Genomic DNA, 21,293 nt, shown 5'->3' with positions numbered 1-21,293 from the left:
TGACACTTCTCATCCTTGCCGCTAATCTAAATTGTAATAGGGCGTACGCCTCCCCCTCCTCCCTCTGGATAGGGGGCCTATAGTATACGCCCAGTATTATTTTCCCCTTAGTTTCCTCCCTTTGTAGCTCTACCCATAAGGGTTTCACCTCCTACCTTGCTCCATTAGTGACATCGTCTGTCACATTCACTTGTACATTATGTTTGATATACAGGCATACCCCTCCCCCTTTTTTACCCTCTCTAGCCCTGCGATATATGGGGAATACCCTTGAATGGTAAACAAGAATGGAATGTGGGACTTTAAATGGGGCTATTGATTTGTGGAGGTGGAATGGTTAGTAAACATTATTAGTCACAATAGTATGAAACAAGTGGAAAAGTAATTATATATATATATATATATATATATATATATATATACACATGCAACATATGGCACGAACATAATGGATACATAGATACATACATGGCAGCTTAATGGCACATAAAAAAAGATATATATTGATGGTTAATATACAGTAAAAACATAGTGTACACATGTCATAGAAACGTCATTTGGCAATATAGTAAATAGTAGAACATTTTTAACATAATTGATGGTATAGTACAGGATAGATTCCTATTGACAGGCATGTGGATACATCCTTAAATGCTAACGCGTTTCATGTAAAAAAAAAATAAGTACCCAGGATTGGCAATTTGCCTTTTCCTGTTATGCTTAGTATTACACTAAATCGATTATATTATGTTCCTTGCAGATAACTTGTAGCATCCACCCCTGAGGAAGTGTTTTTTATACGAATCACATTGGAATTCAGGGTGTATCCACATGCCTGTCAATAGGAATCTATCCTGTACTATATCTACCATCATGTTCAAATAATTCTACTATATTGCCAAATGCTGTTTTTATGATGTTTACACTATGTATTTATGTTAACTATCAATATTTATTTGTTATTTTTACGTGCTATTAAGCTGACATATATGTATCTATGTATCTATGTATCCATTATGTTCATGCCATGTGTGTGTGTATTGTGGAGATGCGACCCCATGTCACAGGTGCATATAAGCAGTATATGCCTGATTTTGGCAGGAATACTAATTACAAACCTGTGGGCTGGGTTCATAAACATGCCAGGAAAAGAAGTCAGTGCTCAGACTTGGAGACAGCTCCGCCCGGCAGACAGGAAGTCTGGCCAGGAGGGTTCCAGTAGGAGACGGCTCCAGATGCAAGAGACAGGAAGTCTCGGAGTCTAAAGGCCCGTACACACGGTCAGACTTTTTGACAACAAACATGCAAATTAGCTGTTTTGGAGCAACATCCGACTGTGTGTACGCTCCATCGGACAAACTTTTTCTGTTTTCATCTGACTTTTGTTGGCTGTGCGAATGGACAAACTTTCTGCCAACAAAAGTCCGATGGAGCAAAGTCCGACCGTGTGTACGGAAAAGCATCGGACTTTTGTACAAGGTACAAACACGCATGCTCAGAACCAATGCAAAAGATCAGACTACAATACAGAAGTTCACCAAAGGTGGCGCTGGAGTCATTGAACATCCTCTTTTGAAGCGGCGTCAGTATGTTGTGACGTCATTACGTTCGTGTTTGTTGTCAAAAAGTCCGACCGTGTGTATGCAATACAAACTTGTGGACCACGCCCTTTGTTCAAAAGTCCACGGAAAAGTTTGTACAAAGTCCGACCGTGTGTATGAGGCTTAAGACTGCAGGTGACAGTCTGTGTGTATGTCTGAAGCAGGCAGGTGTAGCCTGTGACTAAAGCAGCACAAAGCTGACAGTGAGTAAGCCAGGAAGCTATCATTTGTTTATACAGTGATGGTGGAACCCCCTGCGAGGGAAGATTACTGTTTGAACTTTTTTGTTTCCTTTAAATAAAATTGGGCTGCCATGTCCTAAAAACGCAAGTCTGAAGTGGCACGTTTCTGGAAAATTGCATGCACCACTTGAACCTAATCACCCCAGATCGTCACAGTATATATATATATATATATATATATATATATATATATATATATATATATATATATATATATATATATATAAAATTACGTTACCACTTGTTTCATACTATTGTCACAAATAAATTATGTTTACTAACCATTCTACCAAATCAATAGCCCCATTTAAAGTCCCACATTCCTTTCTTGTTTACTTAAACCAGGGATGGAGGCACACCTATTTTCAACCTGACTAACTATTTAACCATTTAACTCATTTAACGTCCCAAATTCCCCCCTCTCATTCATACCCTTGAATGGTTGCCAGCCAATCATGAGAGCTGTTGAACAAAGTCTCTGAAATTCCTACAAAATCAAAATCCTCCTCGTACAACAGTAGCTCTAGTTTTCCCTTATTGTCCGCCAGACTCCTGGCATTGGTAAACATGCCACGTAGTTTAGACCTGTCACATACTATCTCCTTATTGAGTGTTCTGAGGTTGCAAGTAGGACTTGTTACTGTACTTACCTTGGATTTAGGTGCTTTAGTCAACCTACCACTAATGCCCTCAATACTACCCTCTGGAGTTTGTTCCGTGCTGACTATTTCTACCTCTAGACCTCCCCTTCGCCTAGTTTAAAAGCCCCTCTAACATGTCAGCCATCTTCACTCCCAGCTGATCTGCACCTTCCCCATTTGTGGGGCACTTGCACATTTACTTGAATATGGCATGACTGGCAGGCGGTAGCACCTATCAAAAGCAAAAGGGGGCTTAATTCCTGCTGTGGCATGTGTACACCTTTGGCTGCAGCCTTAGCAGCTAATGGGGGTAGGGATTGGCAGCAGTAAAAACACCCCTCAACATTACATGTGAACCAGCACTAAGGGTGCCACTACCGAATGCAACTAAGGGCTCATTCACAAGTGCAGCAGGAAAAACTGAAAAGCAATCCGAATGTGTTTGACTGGTGGCGAGGAGGCAATGTGTTGCCTCATCACCACCTGATTTAAACCCATGATTGCTGCGCAATGCATGCGATTGCAACACGGTAGTGCGGCAATCAGACATTTAAATCAGGTGTTAGGAGGCAACACTGGATGACACTGTGCCTGGTGATTTTTGACTTCTCCCATGTTGTTCAGGTAGATCTCCACCTCTTTAAGGTTGCCTACCCCTGATTTAGATGAATAGAGGTTTTGGAGGAGAAAGGAAAGAACACACATTTTTCCAAAGTGGTCTTTTAATAACAAGTTGTTATAAATTCAGTTGCTAATAGTAACTACCAGTACAGATACTTAGAGTTGTAATCAGAGCAGACATCCACCTATACACGGAGTCACAACACTGCTGAGACACAGGAGAAGGTTGACTGATTCAGGACATGGTTTCTCATAAAAGGACACCTGTGTGAAAAGGCTGATGGAAAGTGCCATTCCCTGAATCTTAGGTCACATAATAGCTCTAAGGAAGAGTGTGGACATATTCAATAAGTCACTGCGTGGGAACTAGTATGCCGTGGTGGAGTTTGGGAATGACTGCTTCTGTTAGAGCCTTCTCACACAGATGTTTTGCTTGGTCACAGAGTATTTTAACCCTCTCCTCAAGTAACATTAAAATCACTACTTGTACTGTGAAACCACCAACAGTTGTGATGGTGCAAACTCCTTTGGTGCACTTATCCTCTTACTCTACACTGCAAAGATAGATCTATAGTTTGGAATGTATGGCTACCTGGTCTTTACATCATACCATAATAAGGCAAAGGTAACCCCTCTCCTACCTGTATAGCCAGGTTAATTCTTTCTCCACTGACTTATATGAGAACTTGTTTTTCCCTGTGTATTACATGTTTATTATGATTAAGCTGTGCAAAGTGCAGTAACCCATTGAAAATGTTCAGTTTACAATACTCACATTATGGAAAAGATGAGATCTGGGTGCCATGGGTTACAGCTTTATACAAAAGTCTTTGCACTACCTATCAATTGTACCAAGTTATTGCTTGTTGTAAAAAGTAATACAAAATATAAAGTATTTTAAGAGCCCATAGCGTGTAATGCCAGATATTTTACTATCACCTTCCTCTTTTTATATACAGTTACTGCAATTAAAATTAGAACTTTCTTTCTCCATGTTACTTAAAGGTATTGCGTATGAGACAAATAAAGAGGCTGTTATTGCTTTGTTCTCATACCAGAATTGCCAATTGCCTGGTTGTCATACTGATGCAGTGACTTCAATAGTTTGTTACTGACCTGTACCAACTTTTGGCCAAGATTGGCTGCTCTAACTTTACTGGCTGCATGATTGTCCAGGTCAATGACTAGAAATGTGCTGCCGCCACTGTATCTTGTAAGATCACCAGCTTTTTCTAAAAGAGATCTGTAATGGCAGCCTTCATATTTGTCTCGCACAGGTTTCATTTAACATTACATATAATGATTCCATTATATTTTAGCCCTGATAAAACTGAGAACCAGATTGCACAGTTTCAAAGGATGTAAGAGCAGATACAGTACAACAGAAAACCTGCACATCTAATTTTAAGTCATAACAAAAGATATTAGTGCTGGCTTCAAGAGCTGTAAGACACATACATAACACAATGCAACTCCACGTATTGGGTCATTTTTCAAATCTGAAACAAAGGAAGAGCAGACTGCAACACAAGGAAATTTACAGGCCATAAAGGTTACCATTTAAATATGTACAAGCAGACATCTAAACCTTTCCCTGGAAGATCTTTGATATTTACTTGTTTAAAAAAACAGGCCCTTCCTGTTTAATACAAGAAAATATAGGGGCTGTGCATATATTACTGAGCTGTGTTTGCTCCAAAGGAATAATTTTGATTTGTGACCAGTGCTGGAATGTATGGTCTCAGAGCTGGAGTGGCAAGTTAAAGCAACCCGTTGGACAGCAAATATTTTAGGGCATTAAAAGAAGTCACATAACTGAGCACTTTTCAGCGGATTGTTTCAGATCATCCAAAGTTGACTGAGCTTTTCCTTTAATTGAGTCCAAGTCAATATTCTGGATGTTGCCGAGTTGTCCAATGACAGATGACCTTCCTTCCTCTTCTTCATTATCCTCTTCGATCATTTTTGCCAACTCCTTGGGCAGCTCCACATCTCCTCCAGCTAGCTGTATTTGAGCATCATCAGTGTCATTCTGCATAGAGAGAGGAACAAGTGCAATAATTATCTTGCAGACATTGGCTGGAATGTGTAATAAGAGGTCCTTACTTGTTTGCAGTGTTAACAGTGTTTATTCATATAAAAATTATGGCATAGGTTACCTCTTTGTAGGGATATTATATTTGTGCATTCACTGACTTTGAGTCCCAAATCTAATTATACTTGCTCTTGTCTTGTTGATATAGAATAACAGTCAATATATTACAAGCAGCGTGATTAGAATACTTTCTTTAAAACAAAGGGGTTTTAGTCTTACAGTTAATTTATTTCAAATAGAAGTTCAGGAATAAAAAAAGATAAACACACATAGGGGGTTATTTACTAAAGGAAAATCCACTTTGCACTGAATGTGCACTTGGAAGTAAAGTCGCTGTAAATCCGAGGGGAACATGCAAGGAAAATAAAAAACAGCATTTTAGCTTGCACGTGATTGGATGATAAAATCAGCAGAGCTTCCACTCATTTTAGATCTACCCCTTAGATTTAGAGTGCACTGCCAAATGCATTTTCAGTGCAAAGTGGATTTGACTTTTGTAAATAACCCCATACTCACCTAGGTGGATGCAGCATCAGTCCCCCACCACCTCTAAGACTGAGAACTGAGTGATCAAAGTCCACTTATTGCTCTGTTCTCAGACTTTAGTGAGCAGAGAGCCAGTGTCTCTCTGGAGCACCAGGTGTGGAGGGAGCAGCTGGCTGAGAGGCTGAGCCAGCTGTCTCTCAGGAATCTGGGTGGATCCCGACTTCAAAGTCGGGATCGATCCAGAGCCTGTACTGGCTCAGTGACATAGGCAGCCAGTGGACGTTAGCCCGCTGTTGGCTGAAAAAGCATCACAAAAGTGTAGAACAAAGTGCACTCCTGTGATCCATAAGAGAAGTAGGACAAAAAGAGCTTTGGTCCCACTTCTATTAAGAACAGCCAAGGCCAAGTAGAAAATGTTGCTGTAGAGAGGACCACCCTTGCTGTCTGCATAGAAACAATGGTCTCTCTACAGAGGTCTAACAGTCTTGCTGACTCAGAGATACAACTCTTTATTCAGCTGGAAGCATAATCATTTGTGATTGGATAGCTCTAGCTCTGACTAAGACCCCTTTCACACTGAAGCTCCACTAAAGCGACAGTAATTTTTGCGGTGCTTGAGAGGCGTTTTAGAGGCGCTTTTGCAACGCTTTTCAGGCGATTGCAAGGCAGGTTTTTTAAGGTCACGTGACAACATGACCTTAAAAAAATCCAATTTTGCAGCTCTTTCGAAACACTGCCCATTCTTTTCAATGGGCAGGGGCGATTTTGGAGCAATTTTTACAATGCTCCAAACCCGCCCCAAAGATGCTGCTTGCAGGACTTTTTCTAACGTCCCGCAAGTACACCGCCCGAGCGTGAAAGCAGTCATGCAAATAAATAGGAGACAGTTTTCAGGCGCTATTTCTAGCGCTACAATGCCTGAAAACTGCCTCAGTGTGAAAGGGGTCTAAGTAGTGTGGATGTGTTAGACCTCTGCATTGAGAGCACTAATTCCACACAAAGAGCAAGGGTGCTTCTTTGTAGTATGCTGGTAGTGGACAGGCTTTTATTACTCAGGCTGTAGCTGCTTTCTAAAGAAAATAAACAAAAAGAGTTTTCACACCTTTTTTAATGCACCTGGAATGTATTTAATTTATATAAACTGCAAGTTCTATTGAACTTTAACCAGTTCCCGACCAGCGCACGCCGATGTACGTCGGCAGAATGGCATGGGCAGGCATATTGGCGTACAGGTATGTCCAATCTTTAATGCCGCCCTGCCATTGCGAGCGCGCCACCGGCGGCGCGCTCGCGTGCTGGTCGGGACCCCGTGAGTCCGGTCGCAGGTCCCGCAGACTCGATCGCCGCGGGCATACCCGCGATCGTCTCACGGGGCAGCTGAACGGAGAGATGCCGCTGTAAACAGCATCTCCCTATTCTGCCTAGCAACAAGTGACGCTGATCGCTCATCTAAACTGGCCCTAATATGTATATGTATGCATGTGAGGTTTGTACTGTAAGCCCCTTATGGACAAAAACTAATGTGAATGCATAATATATACCATGTAAGCGGTAAGCGCTGTGTAAATTGTTGAGGTATATAAATACCTGCAAGAATTACAAAAAAAAAGTCAGCCAGCAATTATTTTTCTATCTTGTACAGCATGGGATAAGGTTAGAACTTTTTTTTTGTATTTTATTGCTCTCTGTGTGCCTCTTACAGAAAATTCTAGAATTCTAATTACTTTCTGTTGCAGTGGCAGTAATCAAGATAGAAGCTCTCAAAGTGGGGACCCAGAAGCAATAAAACACTGACAAAAGTTATAACTATTCAATACGACATGGTGGCATATACTGTCATTGTACACATATTATGCTACCAAGTCAGTAGTCTAACCTCATTTAGCCCTTTGAATAAATCTTTTATTATTATACAGGATTTACAGTGCCTGACAGTACAGTTCCAATACAATTCAATACAGGAGGAATCAGAAGGCACTGCTTGTTAGAGCATACAGTCAAACTAAGGAGTCAGACTTATAAACTAACCTAAACTGGGGAAAAAGCAAAAGTAGAGAATTTATTGGATTATAAACCAGCTGAGTTTTTGGAAATTGTATTCCTATTATGAAATACAGTAACACCTGATTGCATTTTTTTGGATGCTGAAAGGAGTGAGCTGTTGCACATGGGCATGGTACAGTGCCTTCAAAAAGTATTTATACCCCTTCAAACTTTCCACATTTTGTCATTTTACAACCAAAAACGTAAATGTATTTTAATGGGATTTTATATGATAGACCAACACAAAGTGGAACATAATTGTGAAGTAGAAGGAAAATGATGAATGGTTTGCAAAAATTTTTACAAATAAATGTGTGAAAAGTGTGGCATGCATTTGTATTCAGCCCCCCTGAGTCAATACTTTGTAGAACCACATTTCTCTGCAATTGCAGCTGCAAGTCTTTTTTGAGGTATGTCTCTACCAGCTTTGCACATCTGGAGAGTGACATTTTTGCTCATTCTTCTTTACAAAATAGCTCAAGCTCTGTCAGAGTGGATGGAGAGCATCTGTGAACAGCAATTTTCAAATCTTACCACAGATTCTCAATTGGATTTAGGTCTGGACTTTGACTTGGCCATTCTAACACATGCATATGCTTTGATCTAAACCATTCCATTGTAGCTCTGGCTGTATGTTTAGGGTTGTTGTCCTGCTGGAAGGTGAACCTCTGCCCCAGTCTCAAGTATTTTGCAGACTCTAAAAGGTTTTCTTCTAAGATTGCCCTGTATTTGGCTCCATCCATCATCAACTCTGACCAGCTTCCCTGTCCCTGCAGAAGAACAGTATCCCTACAACATGATGCTGCCACCACTATGTTTCATGGTGGGGATGAGGTGATGTGCAGTGTCAGTTTTCCGCCACACATAGCGTTTTGCTTTTAGGCCAAAAAGTTCAATTCTGGTCTCATCTGACCAGAGCATCTTCTTCCACATGTTTGCTGTGTTTCCCACGTGGCTTGTCGCAAACTGAAAACGTGAATTCCTATGGCTTTCTTTCAACAATAGCTTTTTTCTTGCCACTCTTCCATAAAGGCCAGATTTGTGGAGTGCATGACTAATAGTTGTCCTGTGGACAGATTCACTCCTGAGCTGTGGATCTATGCAGCTCCTCCAGAGATACCATGGGCCTCTTGGCTGCTTCTCTGCTTATTTCTCTCCTTACCTTGCAGTTCTGCAATACGCTTTCCATTTTCGGATGATGGATTGAACAGTGCTCTGTGAGTTGTTCAATGCTTGGGATATTTTTGTTTTTATAACCTAACCCTGCTTTAAACTTCTTCACAACTTTATCCCTGACCTGTCTGGTGTGTTCCTTGGCCTTCATGATGCTGTTTGTTCACTAAGGTTCTCTAACAAACCTCTGAGGGCTTCACAGAACAGCTGTATTTATATTTAGGTAACTTTTGAAGACAATTGGTTCCACTAGATTTTAGATAGGGGTATCAGAGTAAAGGGGGCAGAATACAAATGCACGCCACACTTTTTCACATATTTGTTTGTAAAAAATGTGGAAAATGTATCATTTTCCTTCCACTTCATAATTATGTGCCACTTTGTGTTTGTTTATCACATACAATTCCAATAAAATACATTTACATTTTTGGTTGTAAAATGAGAAAATGTGGAAAATTTCAGGGGGTATGAATACTTTTTCAAGGCACTGTATATATCACCAACATTTTGCGCAGCACTTTACAACATGAGGGCAGACACTACAGCTCCAATACAATTTAATACAGGAGGAATCAGAAGGCACTGCTTGTTAGAGCTTACAATCAAACGAAGGCGTCTGACTTATAAACTAAGACAGGAGAGAGAGGCGCCTCTAAATGCAGAATTAGTAGCTATTGTCTCTCTAGAGATACTGTCTGCCTGGTCCTCATCCTCAGAGTGCCCTTATGCACTGTACCTAGAATTATAAACGAACCTTTTACTGTGGGAAAAAGCAAAAGTAGAGAATTTATTGGATTATAAACCAGCTGAATTTTGGGAAATTGTATTCCTATTATGTAATACAGTAACACCTGATTTCATTTTTTTGGATCCCGAAAGGAGTGAGCTGTCGAACATTGGCATGGTACAGTGTCTCAAAATAGTATTCATACCCCTTGAAATTTTCCACATTACCTTAGTGAACAAACCATACCATGAAGGCCAAGGAACACACCAGACAGGTCAGGGATAAAGTTGAGGTTAGGTTATAAAAAAATATCCCAAGGTTTGAACATCTCACGGATCAATGTTCAATCCATCATCCGAAAATGGAAAGAGTATGACACAACTGCGAACCATCAACTGACAGGCCAGGTAAGGAGAGCATTAATCAGAGAAGCAGCTCTGGAGGAGCTGTAGAGATCCACAGCTCAGGTGGGAGAATCTGTCCACAGGACAACTATTAGTCGTGCACTCCAAAAATCTGGCCTTTATGGAAGAGTGGCAAGAAGAAAGTCATTGTTGAAAGAAATCCATAAGTATTCCCATTTGTAAGAAGCCATGTGGGGGACACAGCAAACATGTGGAAGAAGGTGCTCTGGTCAGCTGAGTCCAAAATTTAACTTGTGCCCGAAAGCAAAACGTTATGTGTGGCGGAAAACTAACACTGCACATCACCCTGAACACACCATCCCCACCGTGAAACATGGTGGTGGCAGCATCATGTTTTGGGGGGCTTTTCCTTAGCAGGGACAGGGAACCTGGTCAGAGTTGATGGAAAGATGGATGGAACTAAATACAGAGCAAGCTTAGAAGAAAACTTGTTATGCCACATACACACGACTAGACTTTCTTTCAGAATAAACTCTAACGGTCTTTCCGGAAGAGTTTCGACCGAATGGACTTGCCCACACACGATCACACCAAAGTCTGTTAGTTTCAAATGCGATGACGTACGACGGGACTAGAAAAGGAAGTTCAATAGCCATAGCTGACCTTGCGTCATATTTGGTCCATCGGACTAGCATACAGACAAACGGTTTTCCCGATAGGAATTGATTCCGTCAGAAAGATTTAAAACATGTTCTATTACTAGGTTCGTCAGACTTTTTGAAAAAATATCAAATGAAATGATTCTGTCGGACCTTTTCTTCCGGAATGTCCGGTCGTGTGTATGTGGCATTAGAGTCTGCAAAATACTTGAGATTGGGATGGAGGTTCACATTTCAGCAGGACAACGACCCTAAACATACAGCCAGAGTTGCAATGGAATGGTTTAGATCAAAGCATATTCATGTGTTAGAATGGCCCAGTCAAAGTTCAGACCTAAATCCAATTGATTATATGTGGCAAGACTTGAAAATTGCTGTTCACAGACGTTCTCTATACAATCTGACAGATCTTGAGCTATTTTGCAAAGAAGAATGGGCACAAATTTCCCTCTCTAAATGTGCAAAGCTGGTAGAGACATCCGAAAAAAGACTTTCAGCGAAAGGTGGTCCTACAAAGTAAGGGGGGCTGAATACAAATGCACGCCACACTTTTCAGATATTTATTTGGATAAAAATTTGGAAAACAATTTATCATTTTTCTTCCACTTCACAATTACGTGCCACTTTATGTTGGTCTATCACATGAAATCCTAATAAAATACATTTATGTTTTTGGTTGTAACATGACAAAATGTGGAAAATTTCAAGGGGTATGAATACTTTTTCAAGGCACTTCTTTCTTTCCTTCTTTATTCTTATGCACAATGTAGGACAGAATTTGGGTGGACTCATTTTGTATTAATGATTGCACATAGCACATAGCGCTTTAGTTAAAAAATATATGTGCCTTTTCCTTTTTTTTATATATAAGGGGTAATTATAATATTCGAGGAAGATGGGGTTTGAGTAAATCAAAATAATATTAAGAAAAACAATACGGAATTTACGCAAATTTGAAATTTAATAAGTGGGTGGAGCTGCAGGAGGGTATAATGGTAAGTAGGGGAGCTAAAGCTAATCAAACAGAAAGCGGGAAAGGGAATGCTATAAAAACCTATATGGCGCAGGGTAAGGGTGAAAGGGTGGAACAGGAAGTGGATAGGGGGGAAGTAACAGAAGGGCAGGCAAATAAAAATCCCGCCGCTGAAGAGGGAAAAACTCCACAGAAAAGTCAGAAAGAATAACGACATCAACAAAAGGAGATGGAAAAAGAGAGGGAAATAGAAAAGGAAGGAGATAACTCCCAGTCACTCCCTACTAAACAGGATATGGCAGAGATGATGTCACATTTAGAATGCACGAACTGAATGCAACTAGAGCGGATATTCAGAATGTATTAAAAAGGGTAGAAGAATCGGAAGTACAGTTAGAAGAACATAAAAAAGCTATCATGGAACTGTGGGAGAGGGCAGAGTTGGATTGGAAAGAAATGAGGAATATTAGATATAAGCTGGAAGATCAAGAAAATAGGAATAGACGAAACAATTTAAGAATCCGTGGGCTGCTAGAATCCATGAAAAGTAATGAGCTGGAAACCGTGATTCGTGAAGTGTTCAACAAAATAATTAAAAAAGAAGCAACATTTCCTATAGTTTTTTATAGAATACATAGAATACAAACAACAATGAAGTCACCATCTGTGATGGTGAGAGATGTAATAGTGAGATTTGCCCAATATGAAATAAAACAACAAGTTCAGCAAGCTACGAGAAGCCCAGAAGCTATTAAATATGGTGGAGCTACGTTGCTTATCTTCTCCGATCTGTCACAGGAGACATTGGCTTCCAGGAGGGCCCTGAAACCCCTAATAAATCAATTACAAGAGAAGAAGATTTCCTATAGATGGGGTTTTCCAGCATGCCTGACAGCTAAAAATCAAGGCGTATCAGCTATCCTGCAATTTCCCAGAGGACTTGAAAGAATTTTGTAGTAAACTAGACCTACCATGCATGAATTTAGAAAATTGGGAAAAGAAACCGCCAGAATGGCTGAAATTTAGAAATCAGTCATGGAATAGAGTATAGAGGCTTCTTAGTAAAAAGGGAGGACAAGGGGAGGGAAGGGGAAAATGAAGAGAAATGTAAAATAAATAGCAGGTCCTTGGGTAGGAATAAGGTAGGAAAATTAGGACATAAGTAATAGACTCTTGGGTAGGGTTAAGATAAGCAGGCTCCCTTCGGAGGGGGGGTGCTGAGGGCCTGGCGGTGCCCGCCTGTGCCCCCGGGACCACCCCGTCCGAAAGGCATTTACAGTCCCCCAAGGGAGGTCCAAACAGGTCTGGGGTCTGGCAATAGGTGCTAGCCTGGTGGATTATAACATTGATATTCAATGTATGGAGGGGAGGGAGGTGGGAGGAGAGTTGTGTAAAGGGATGGGGATGGGGGGGAGAATGGGAAGGGGAAGATTATGTTTTGTCATGTTGGTTATTTGGTACACTGAATGGATCGATCCTGGGGAAAAAATTTCCCTTTCGCTTTTTTTTTTGACACCGCAGCTTTATATCTCTGGACATATACATTTGATTCCTGTGAAAAATGGCCCCACTGAGGATTGTTACATATAATCTTAGAGGGCTAAATAGCCCTAGTAAGAGGTATCAAATTTTGCAGGAATTGAAAAGCTGGTCATCAAATATTTTTTTTTTTACAGGAGACACACTTTAAATGGTCATATAGTGCTGGGTTGAACTCTAAAAATTATCCAACCTGGTTCCATGGATACTCCCCTAACAAGAGGTCCAGAGTGATAGCAATATTTTTCGATAGAAACACCCTCTTTGTTCTAAAAGCTATGGAATCAGATTCCGAAGGGAGGTATTTATTTATTAAAGGTTCCATGTTCAACAAAACATATACATTAGTTAATATCTACTGCCCTAATTCTCACCCTTGTCCCTTCTGTGGAAAAGTATTGAATAAACTGGAAAGTTTTAAGGAGGGAGGGGTGATTGTGGCAGGGGATCTTAACTTTGTTTTCGATCCTGCTCTTGATACCCAACCTCCATCTCTACGTTCAGAGGAGAAATATTTTAAGGTAATTAAACGGAAATTAAATCAACAGCAATTAGTGGAGGTATGGAGAATTGCGCTTCCTAGGGGGAAGGACTTTACATATTATTCTCAGGTACACTCCTCCTATTCAAGAAATGACTATATCTTCCTGGATCACCAGCTTTTGGAAGGGTTAAGGAAAGTGGAAGTGAAATCAATAACCCTCTCGGATCATGCCCCGGTTATGGCTACCTTGGATTTAGAGGACATAGCGGATAGGCAAAGATCATGGAGGTTAGACAAAGCTCTCTTATATGATCATAATATATTTGAGGCCCTAGAAATAGCTCTGAACCTATTCTTTAAAGAAAATAATGTAGAGAATATTGCACCAACTGTACTGTAGGAAACCCATAAGGTATTTATGAGAGGGAGATTGATAGCAGAAGTAGCTAAGAGAAGGAAAATATGGACAGCGCAAAAACAACTGATCCTGCAGGAAATTCAGGAGCTGGAACAGCTACACAAAGGGCTAAATGCTCACAAAAAAATGGTTGAATTAATAGGAAAGCGGGAAGCACCGAGGGACCTGCTGGAACAGGATAATAGGCGGGTTTTTCTGAAGTCAGCTAAAAGGCAATACGAATTTGGCAATAAACCTTGGAGACTACTGACAGGGGTAATTAAACCTAGAAGAAATTTTAATTACATTGCAAAAATGAAAGATAAAAAGGGAGTGATGAAACATTCAAATAGAGATATCAGTAAAAAAAAATTCAGAATACTATCAGCTATTATATAAAGTGAGCAACAGCCAAGATTCTGAGGATAAACAAAATAGAAGAAAAAAAATTGAACAGTATCTTCGGAAGATTGAACTACCAAGTATAACAGAATAAGATTCAAGTAAGCTTGATAGTGATATTTCTAAGGAGGAGATAGAGAAGGCAATTAAAAACAGCAAGAGTGGGAAAAGTCCAGGGCCAGATGGATATACGTCAATATATTTTAAAAAGTTTATAGGATCCCTGACACCCTTCTTTCACCTATATATGAAGGAATGAAGATACGTAAGGATGCCCTGGGGGCCTACATAACAATCCTGGCAAAGGAAGGGAAAGCTCCAACACTTTGCTCCAGCTTTAGGCCAATTTCCTTGATTAACGAGGATGTAAAAATTTACGCAAGGATCTTGGACAAAAGATTGAAGCAGTATATGCCAGATTGCATAGAGAGGGATCAGGCAGGCTTTGTCCCAGGTAGGGAGACAAGGGACAATATACTAAGGACAACCCTCTTAATGCATAAAGCAAAAAAGTGAAGGAAATCTTTCCTTTTCCTATCAGTAGACGCAGAAAAGGCTTTCGATAGGATAGATTGGGAATATATGCTGCAGACATTATATACATTTGGCCTTGGAACACGAATGCTTAGGTGGATAAAGGCTCTATATTCCAACCCCACAGCTCAAATCCAGGTGAATGGAACTTTGTCAGACACATTTAGGCTTCATAACAGGACGCGCCAGGGATGCCCACTCTCTCCCTTACTTTTTCGTGTTTTCTTTAGAACCCCTTTTGGCATCCATAAGAGCGAACTATGAAATTGAAGGAATAGAGGTCTCTGGGCAAGACCATAAGATATCTGCGTTTGCAGATGATATTATGCTTTATATAACGAATCCCAAGCAATCACTTCCAAGGATCCTGCAGGAATTGGATAAATATGGGGCGGTTTCAAATTTTAAGATCAATAGGGAGAAAACTGAAATGTCTGTGTCCCCCCCCCAAAGGAGAGAAGAGAATTTAGAGCTCTTTTCCCCTTTGTGTGGAAAGATAAAGGACTAAAATATTTGGGAGTGTTACTATCATCATCAATAGCAGACTTATACCAGGATAATTACCTATCTCTCTTGAATAAAATTTAACAAGACCTGAAAGGATACCCTGCACATAGATTGTCTTGGTTCAGTAGGATAAGTGTAATTAAAATGATGATCCTTCCAAAAGCCCTATATATTTTTCAAAGCCTTCCGATTAATATCCCAGGGGCTTATTTCAAAATTATTAGATCCCTGATACAGAAATTTGTATGGAATAGAAGAGGCAGTCGTATTTCCTATAAAATAAAGAGTAGATCTAAGGATAATAGGGAGTATTCCTCCCAGATTTTCAGAAATACCATACAGCAGCACTATTGAGGAGAATTCTGGACTGGGTCTATAATTGCCCCATATAAAAAATGGGTATCACTGGAAGATAATATGAGTAAAGTTGCTCTGGGTCAGATCATCTGGATTCCATTGAAGTATAGAGGTCTCCCCAGAGAAATGGCTCCAATTACAACTGAAACATTAAGAGCATGGGATACGGTACTTAAAGGTGCAACAGGGCAAAATAATTGCCCCTTGATGCCCTTGACAGGAAATAATTACTTTCCCCTGGGGAAAGAAAATAAATTGTATTTAAAATGGACCCATGTGGATCAATTAAGACTAAGAGACGTGCTAAAAACAAACACCTTATGCTCATTAGTGGAGCTACGAGAAAAATATGGTACAACATCATGGAATGGGTGGAGATATAGACAACTCCAACATTTTGTAGAATCCCTTCCCAAACCCCTCCGCTCAGTTGATAGCTTAAATCCCTGGGAATGATTGATTGACCAAGGGAGGATAAGTAGACAGGGGATTTCCAAAATATATAGGATGTTGATAACCTTTACGGATGATGGGTTAATGTGTCCCTTGGGGAGGTGGGAAGTAGAACTGAACCATCCAATTTCGGAAAACCTGAAGGGGAGGGTTATGGACTATGTCCACTCTACCTTAATGGACACAAGGATAAAAGAAATGAACTATAAATTATTGACTAAATGGTAATATGTTCCATCTAAAATGCATAAAATGAATCATGACTTATCACCTTTATGCTTTATGCTGGAGAGAATGTGGGAAGGAGGGAACCCATGCTCATATATGGTGGCAGTGTAGCTCGATCCAGTTATATTGGGTATAAGTGTTGGACTTAATTAAAAAGATTGACGAGACGGAAATAGAACTAGATGCCTGGAAATGTTTGCTCCATGCGATTGGGGGTTCTAGGAAAAAGTATAGAGCAGCACTCACTCCATTTATACTTAATGCAGCGGAAGTATTAATCCCGATACATTGGAAAACAAAGGAAATACCAAGGATAAAGGATTGGTCTAGAGAAATAGATAGAATGAGGACTATGGAAGAATTAATATGTCTTCAAAAGGGAGCAGGAATAAGATCTCAGGATACCTGGAAGAAATGGCTAGAATTTAAACAGTCTCTGATTTATTTGGGAATTATGGGGAATGAAGGGAGCACCCAGGGGCTAGTCCACTGATGCCCTCTCTCCATCCCCCTTGCCCTATGAAGGAGAGGGGAATATAATTCCTATTTCCCTCCCACTTTTTTTTATTTTATTAATATATATTTTATTTATTTATTTATTTTTGTTGTTCTTTCTTTTCCCTCCCTCTCCGCACAAATAAAAGGAGGATGGTAATGGAGCTAGAGGGAGGGGAATTTCTTCTCTCTATACCTCGAAAGTAGGAAAAATAGTCACGGGTAAGAAGAGAATAGTATGGTTTATAATGGGGTAATGTAGTTTACAGAGGGATAGATAATCTCCCCCCCCCCCCTTTTTTTTGTCTCTTTCTTTCTCTCACAACACAAAGGTGGATAACACTGAGGTAGAGAGATTGGATTCTCTTTCCTTAAAAGTAAAAGATGAATAGACACGGGTTACGCGGGGATATCGATTTTAATCACTTGCTTACTGGGCACTTAAACCCCCCTCCTGCCCAGACCAATTTTCAGCTTTTAGCGTTGATGCACTTTGAATGACAATTGTGTGGTCATACAACACTGTACCCAAATTACATTTTTATCATTTTTTTCCCACAAATAGAGCTTTCTTTTGGTGGTATTTAATTATAGCTGGGAGTTTTATTTTTTGCTAAACAAACAAAAAAGGATGCAAAATAAAAATAAAATAAAATCATGTTTGATAGTTTGTTATAAAATTTTGCAAACAGGTCATTTTTCTCCTTCATTGAAATGCGCTGATGAGGCGGCACTGGTGGGCACTGATAGGCTGCACTGGTGGGCCCTGATCGGCTGCACTGGTGGGCACTGATAGGCACAGTTAAGGCGGCACTAATAGGCACAGATAAGGTGTCACCGATAGGCACAGATAAGGCAGTACTGATGGGCACAGATAAGGCGGTACTGATGGGCAAAGATGGGCACAGATAAGATGGCACTGATAGGTGGCACGGATGGGTGGCACGGATGGGTGGCACTAAGGGGCACTGATAGGTACTACTGATAGATGGGACTGATGGGCACCGATAGGTGGCACTGCTGGGCACTGATGGGCACTGGCAGATGACACTGATGGGCACAGATATGTGGCATTGAGGTGCAGCACTGTTATTGAGGCAGATTGTGGGCACTGATAGGTGGCACTGTGGGTACTGATGGGTGGCACTATGGGCACTGATGTGTGGCACTGATGGGTGGCACTTTTTTAATATTTAGGTGGCACTGGCAGGGGGCAGATGGGCACTGATGAGCTGGCCATGATCGGGACTGAAGTCCTTCTCACGGCTGCCGGTGATCGGGGTTTTTTTTTTCTGTCAGCGCGAGGAGGAAAAATAGCCGATTACCGGCTCTGTTGTGTCACATGATCAGCTGTCATTGGCTGACAGCTGATCATGTGGTAAGGGGTCGGGATCGACCCCTTGCTCCGATACGTGATCAGGCGAATCTCATAGACTCGCTGACCACAGGCCGCTCGAGCACGGGACGACGTCAATAGAGCAGGTCCGCGCTGTTGCCGTCATTCGGCTATAGCGCGGATCTCCAGTGGTTAAACATTCCCCCCCCTTTTTTTTTTGTTGATGGAGATAGGGAAATATGCATGCTTCCAGGTTTTTCCTCTTTTTCCTCTTTTATTTTTTCTTTTCCTCCTTTTTTTTGATAGTTACTAACTAGTGATGTAGATTTATTTTTGTATTTAAACGTATGTTAAAGGATCGATCCATTCAAGTACCTAATGTAATTTTTCTATGTATTTATGTATACCTTGAAAATGTTTAGTATTATCATGAATGATTTTCAAATTGTCTTGCAAAGTATGTAAGATTTTTTTAAATGTGAAAAACTTAATAAAAACTATTTAAAACAATGTAGGACAGAATTTGGGTGGACTCATTTTGTATTAATGTGAACAGTATTTGAAAGTTGAGAGGTATGTAATAAGATGCTTGTTTCCTGATGAGTATGAGTACTAACGTGTATGATAATGCATTGTATGACAAGTTTTTTTTTTTTTTTTGTATCCCGACCCTACAAAATACAATTATTTCACCTTTGGTAGTTGGCAGTTTTTTTTTTCTTATGTCTATTGGAGGTATGCACTAAACATGAGTTATCTGATTAATATGATATGCAATGAGCACTAATTTGTATGATGATACAAAATTTCTTGATCCCAACTGCACAAAAAAAGTTATGTATATAACATATAAATTGGGATAAATACATGCACGTTATGTTTCCTCTGGTATGGAATGAGATATTGACCATGGTGCTTTTTTCCAATCCTCCTTGTGCAAATGAAATTTTACCTTTGGTAGTCGGTACTTGTCTCTGAAGTGAGTCCGCAGTGTTGCTCTTTCAGCTTTGCGTTGGGTGTATATAGCGTCCCGCTCCATCCTGCATAAAGCAGATTACATTACAGTCATACAGTATGATTACTACAAATATGAGTCTATGAATATAAAGCTTGTCATAATACCTTAGGTTTTCATAATAAAGTCCCCTAACAAAAATCTAGATAACTAGCTTATTAAAAAAAAAAATAACATATAATTATAACCTACAGCAATTAAATCTTTCTTAAGAGGGACTATGCCTTATGTCAGATGATGTGCACACAGTATCTTTGTGACATTTAGGGCCGGTTCACACCAGAACATGGTTCAAAAAAGGTGCATTCCATGCTAGTTTCCCTCCCCGCAGGTGAATGCACTGCCCTTATGATTTGCGTGTATGTCAGTGCATACCTCCCAACATTTTGAGATGGGAATGAGGGGCACCTACTAACAAACGTATGTAAGCATAGAACACGCCCCCTGCCACACCCCCTTAAAGGGGAATTACCAAGAAAAAGTTAATTAAATCAAGGGATTTCTTTTAATATTTTTTCTTTATATTGGCTTTTAAAATGTACAAATTAAACAATTTAGAAATCGGATGAAAGGTTTAGCACTAGGAAACACTTTTTGAAAGATAAAAAGTGCATTTTATATACAACTATATAGATCAGACCAAACTGAGGAACAAATGAGGAGGAAAGAGGGACAGAGGGACATTGCTGCAAATCAGGGACAGTCCCTCAAAATCAGGAACAGTTGGGAGCTATGTGTCAGTGTATTAGACACCAAAAACTCAGATCACAAATGCAGTGCATTTGTGGGTAGGGATGGGCAAACGGTTTGTTGTTTGGTTGATTGATGAACAACTGAACAAACGGGTCGTTCCACCGTTTGTTCGGCCTCCCACAATGCATTCTGGCGCTGAACAGTGCAGTGCAAGCCCTGATTGGCGGAAGCAGTGAAAGCTTCAGCCAGTCAGGGCACAGAGCACTGTCAGAGTCATGATTGGACACTGTCATCATGACTTTATCCTACTATGGCTCATTTCCACCCCACAGTATAAAAATATTCTTTCAATGGCAGCCATTTTCAGTGTGATTTTGACGTGGACAGAGATAGAACAGGGCTCTGTTCAGTGCTATTAGTTAGTGTGCTATACTGTGCTATTTTGCTTCAACTGCCAGTGTAAAATATTAGTTTAGCGTCAGTCTAGGGATAGTGTGAGTGTAGTGAGGAGGACCATCATTCAGCTTTACATAGTGTGCAGCTAGAGTAGGGACAGCTCAGATAGATTCCCTGTAGTGTGGTGAGACCATGTCATTCATACATATATTAGTGTAGAGTAGGAACAGCTCATATAGTTTCAATGTAGTGTATTGAGACCGTGTCAGTAATCTTGACATTGGTGTATAGCTAGAGTAGGGACAGTTCAGATAGCGTCAGTGTAGTATAGTGTATTTCATTGCGTTACTGCCAATTTAACGTCATTTACTTATGTGGGCGTTACTGACAGTTTAATGCCATTTACTGCCAGTTTAATGCCATATAGTTCTGTGTGCGCTACTGCCCGTCTAACGCCATATCGTTTTGTGTGCGTTACTGCCCGTTTAACGCCATATTGTTTTGTGTGCCTTACTGCCAGTTTAACGGCATATTGTTTTGTGTGCGTTACTGCAAGTTTAACGCCATACCGTTTTGTGTTCATTACTGGCAGTTTAACGCCTTATCATTCTGTGTGTGTTACTGCCAGTTTAACGCCATTTGCTTCTGTGTGTGTTACTGCCAGTTTAACTCCATATAGTTTTGTGTCTATTACTGCCAGTTTAATGCCATATAGTCCTGTGTGCGTTACTGCCAGTTTAACTCCATATCGTTTTGTGTGTTACTGCCAGCCATATAGTTCTGTGTGTCACTGTATGTTTGGCGCATTATATTGCAGTATATTATAATGTA

At 40.3% G+C, this 21,293-nt stretch overlaps 1 protein-coding gene across 1 annotated transcript in view; it reads right to left on the bottom strand.

Annotated features, from left to right (window-relative positions):
- Positions 1 to 3,188: 3,188 nt before the first annotated feature.
- The window catches only part of CPLX3 (complexin 3), a 73,641-nt gene continuing 55,536 nt past the window's right edge, over positions 3,189 to 21,293 (bottom strand). Inside the window, exons 2-3 of the mRNA XM_077472833.1 lie at positions 19,311 to 19,398; positions 3,189 to 5,137 (exon numbers count right to left, since the gene is read on the bottom strand). Coding sequence (XP_077328959.1) covers positions 4,913 to 5,137; positions 19,311 to 19,398 — 313 coding nt within the window. The 3' untranslated portion in view covers positions 3,189 to 4,912. The remainder of the gene's footprint in view (positions 5,138 to 19,310; positions 19,399 to 21,293) is intronic.

The sequence above is a fragment of the Lithobates pipiens genome, unplaced genomic scaffold (assembly GCF_037356315.1).
Source record: "Lithobates pipiens isolate NorthernLeopardFrog02 unplaced genomic scaffold, aLitPip1_a1.2 Scaffold_8, whole genome shotgun sequence".
NCBI classification, from domain to species: Eukaryota; Metazoa; Chordata; class Amphibia; order Anura; family Ranidae; genus Lithobates; species Lithobates pipiens.
Note: the sequence above shows the minus strand (reverse complement) of the source record. Positions and strands in the feature narration are given on the sequence as shown.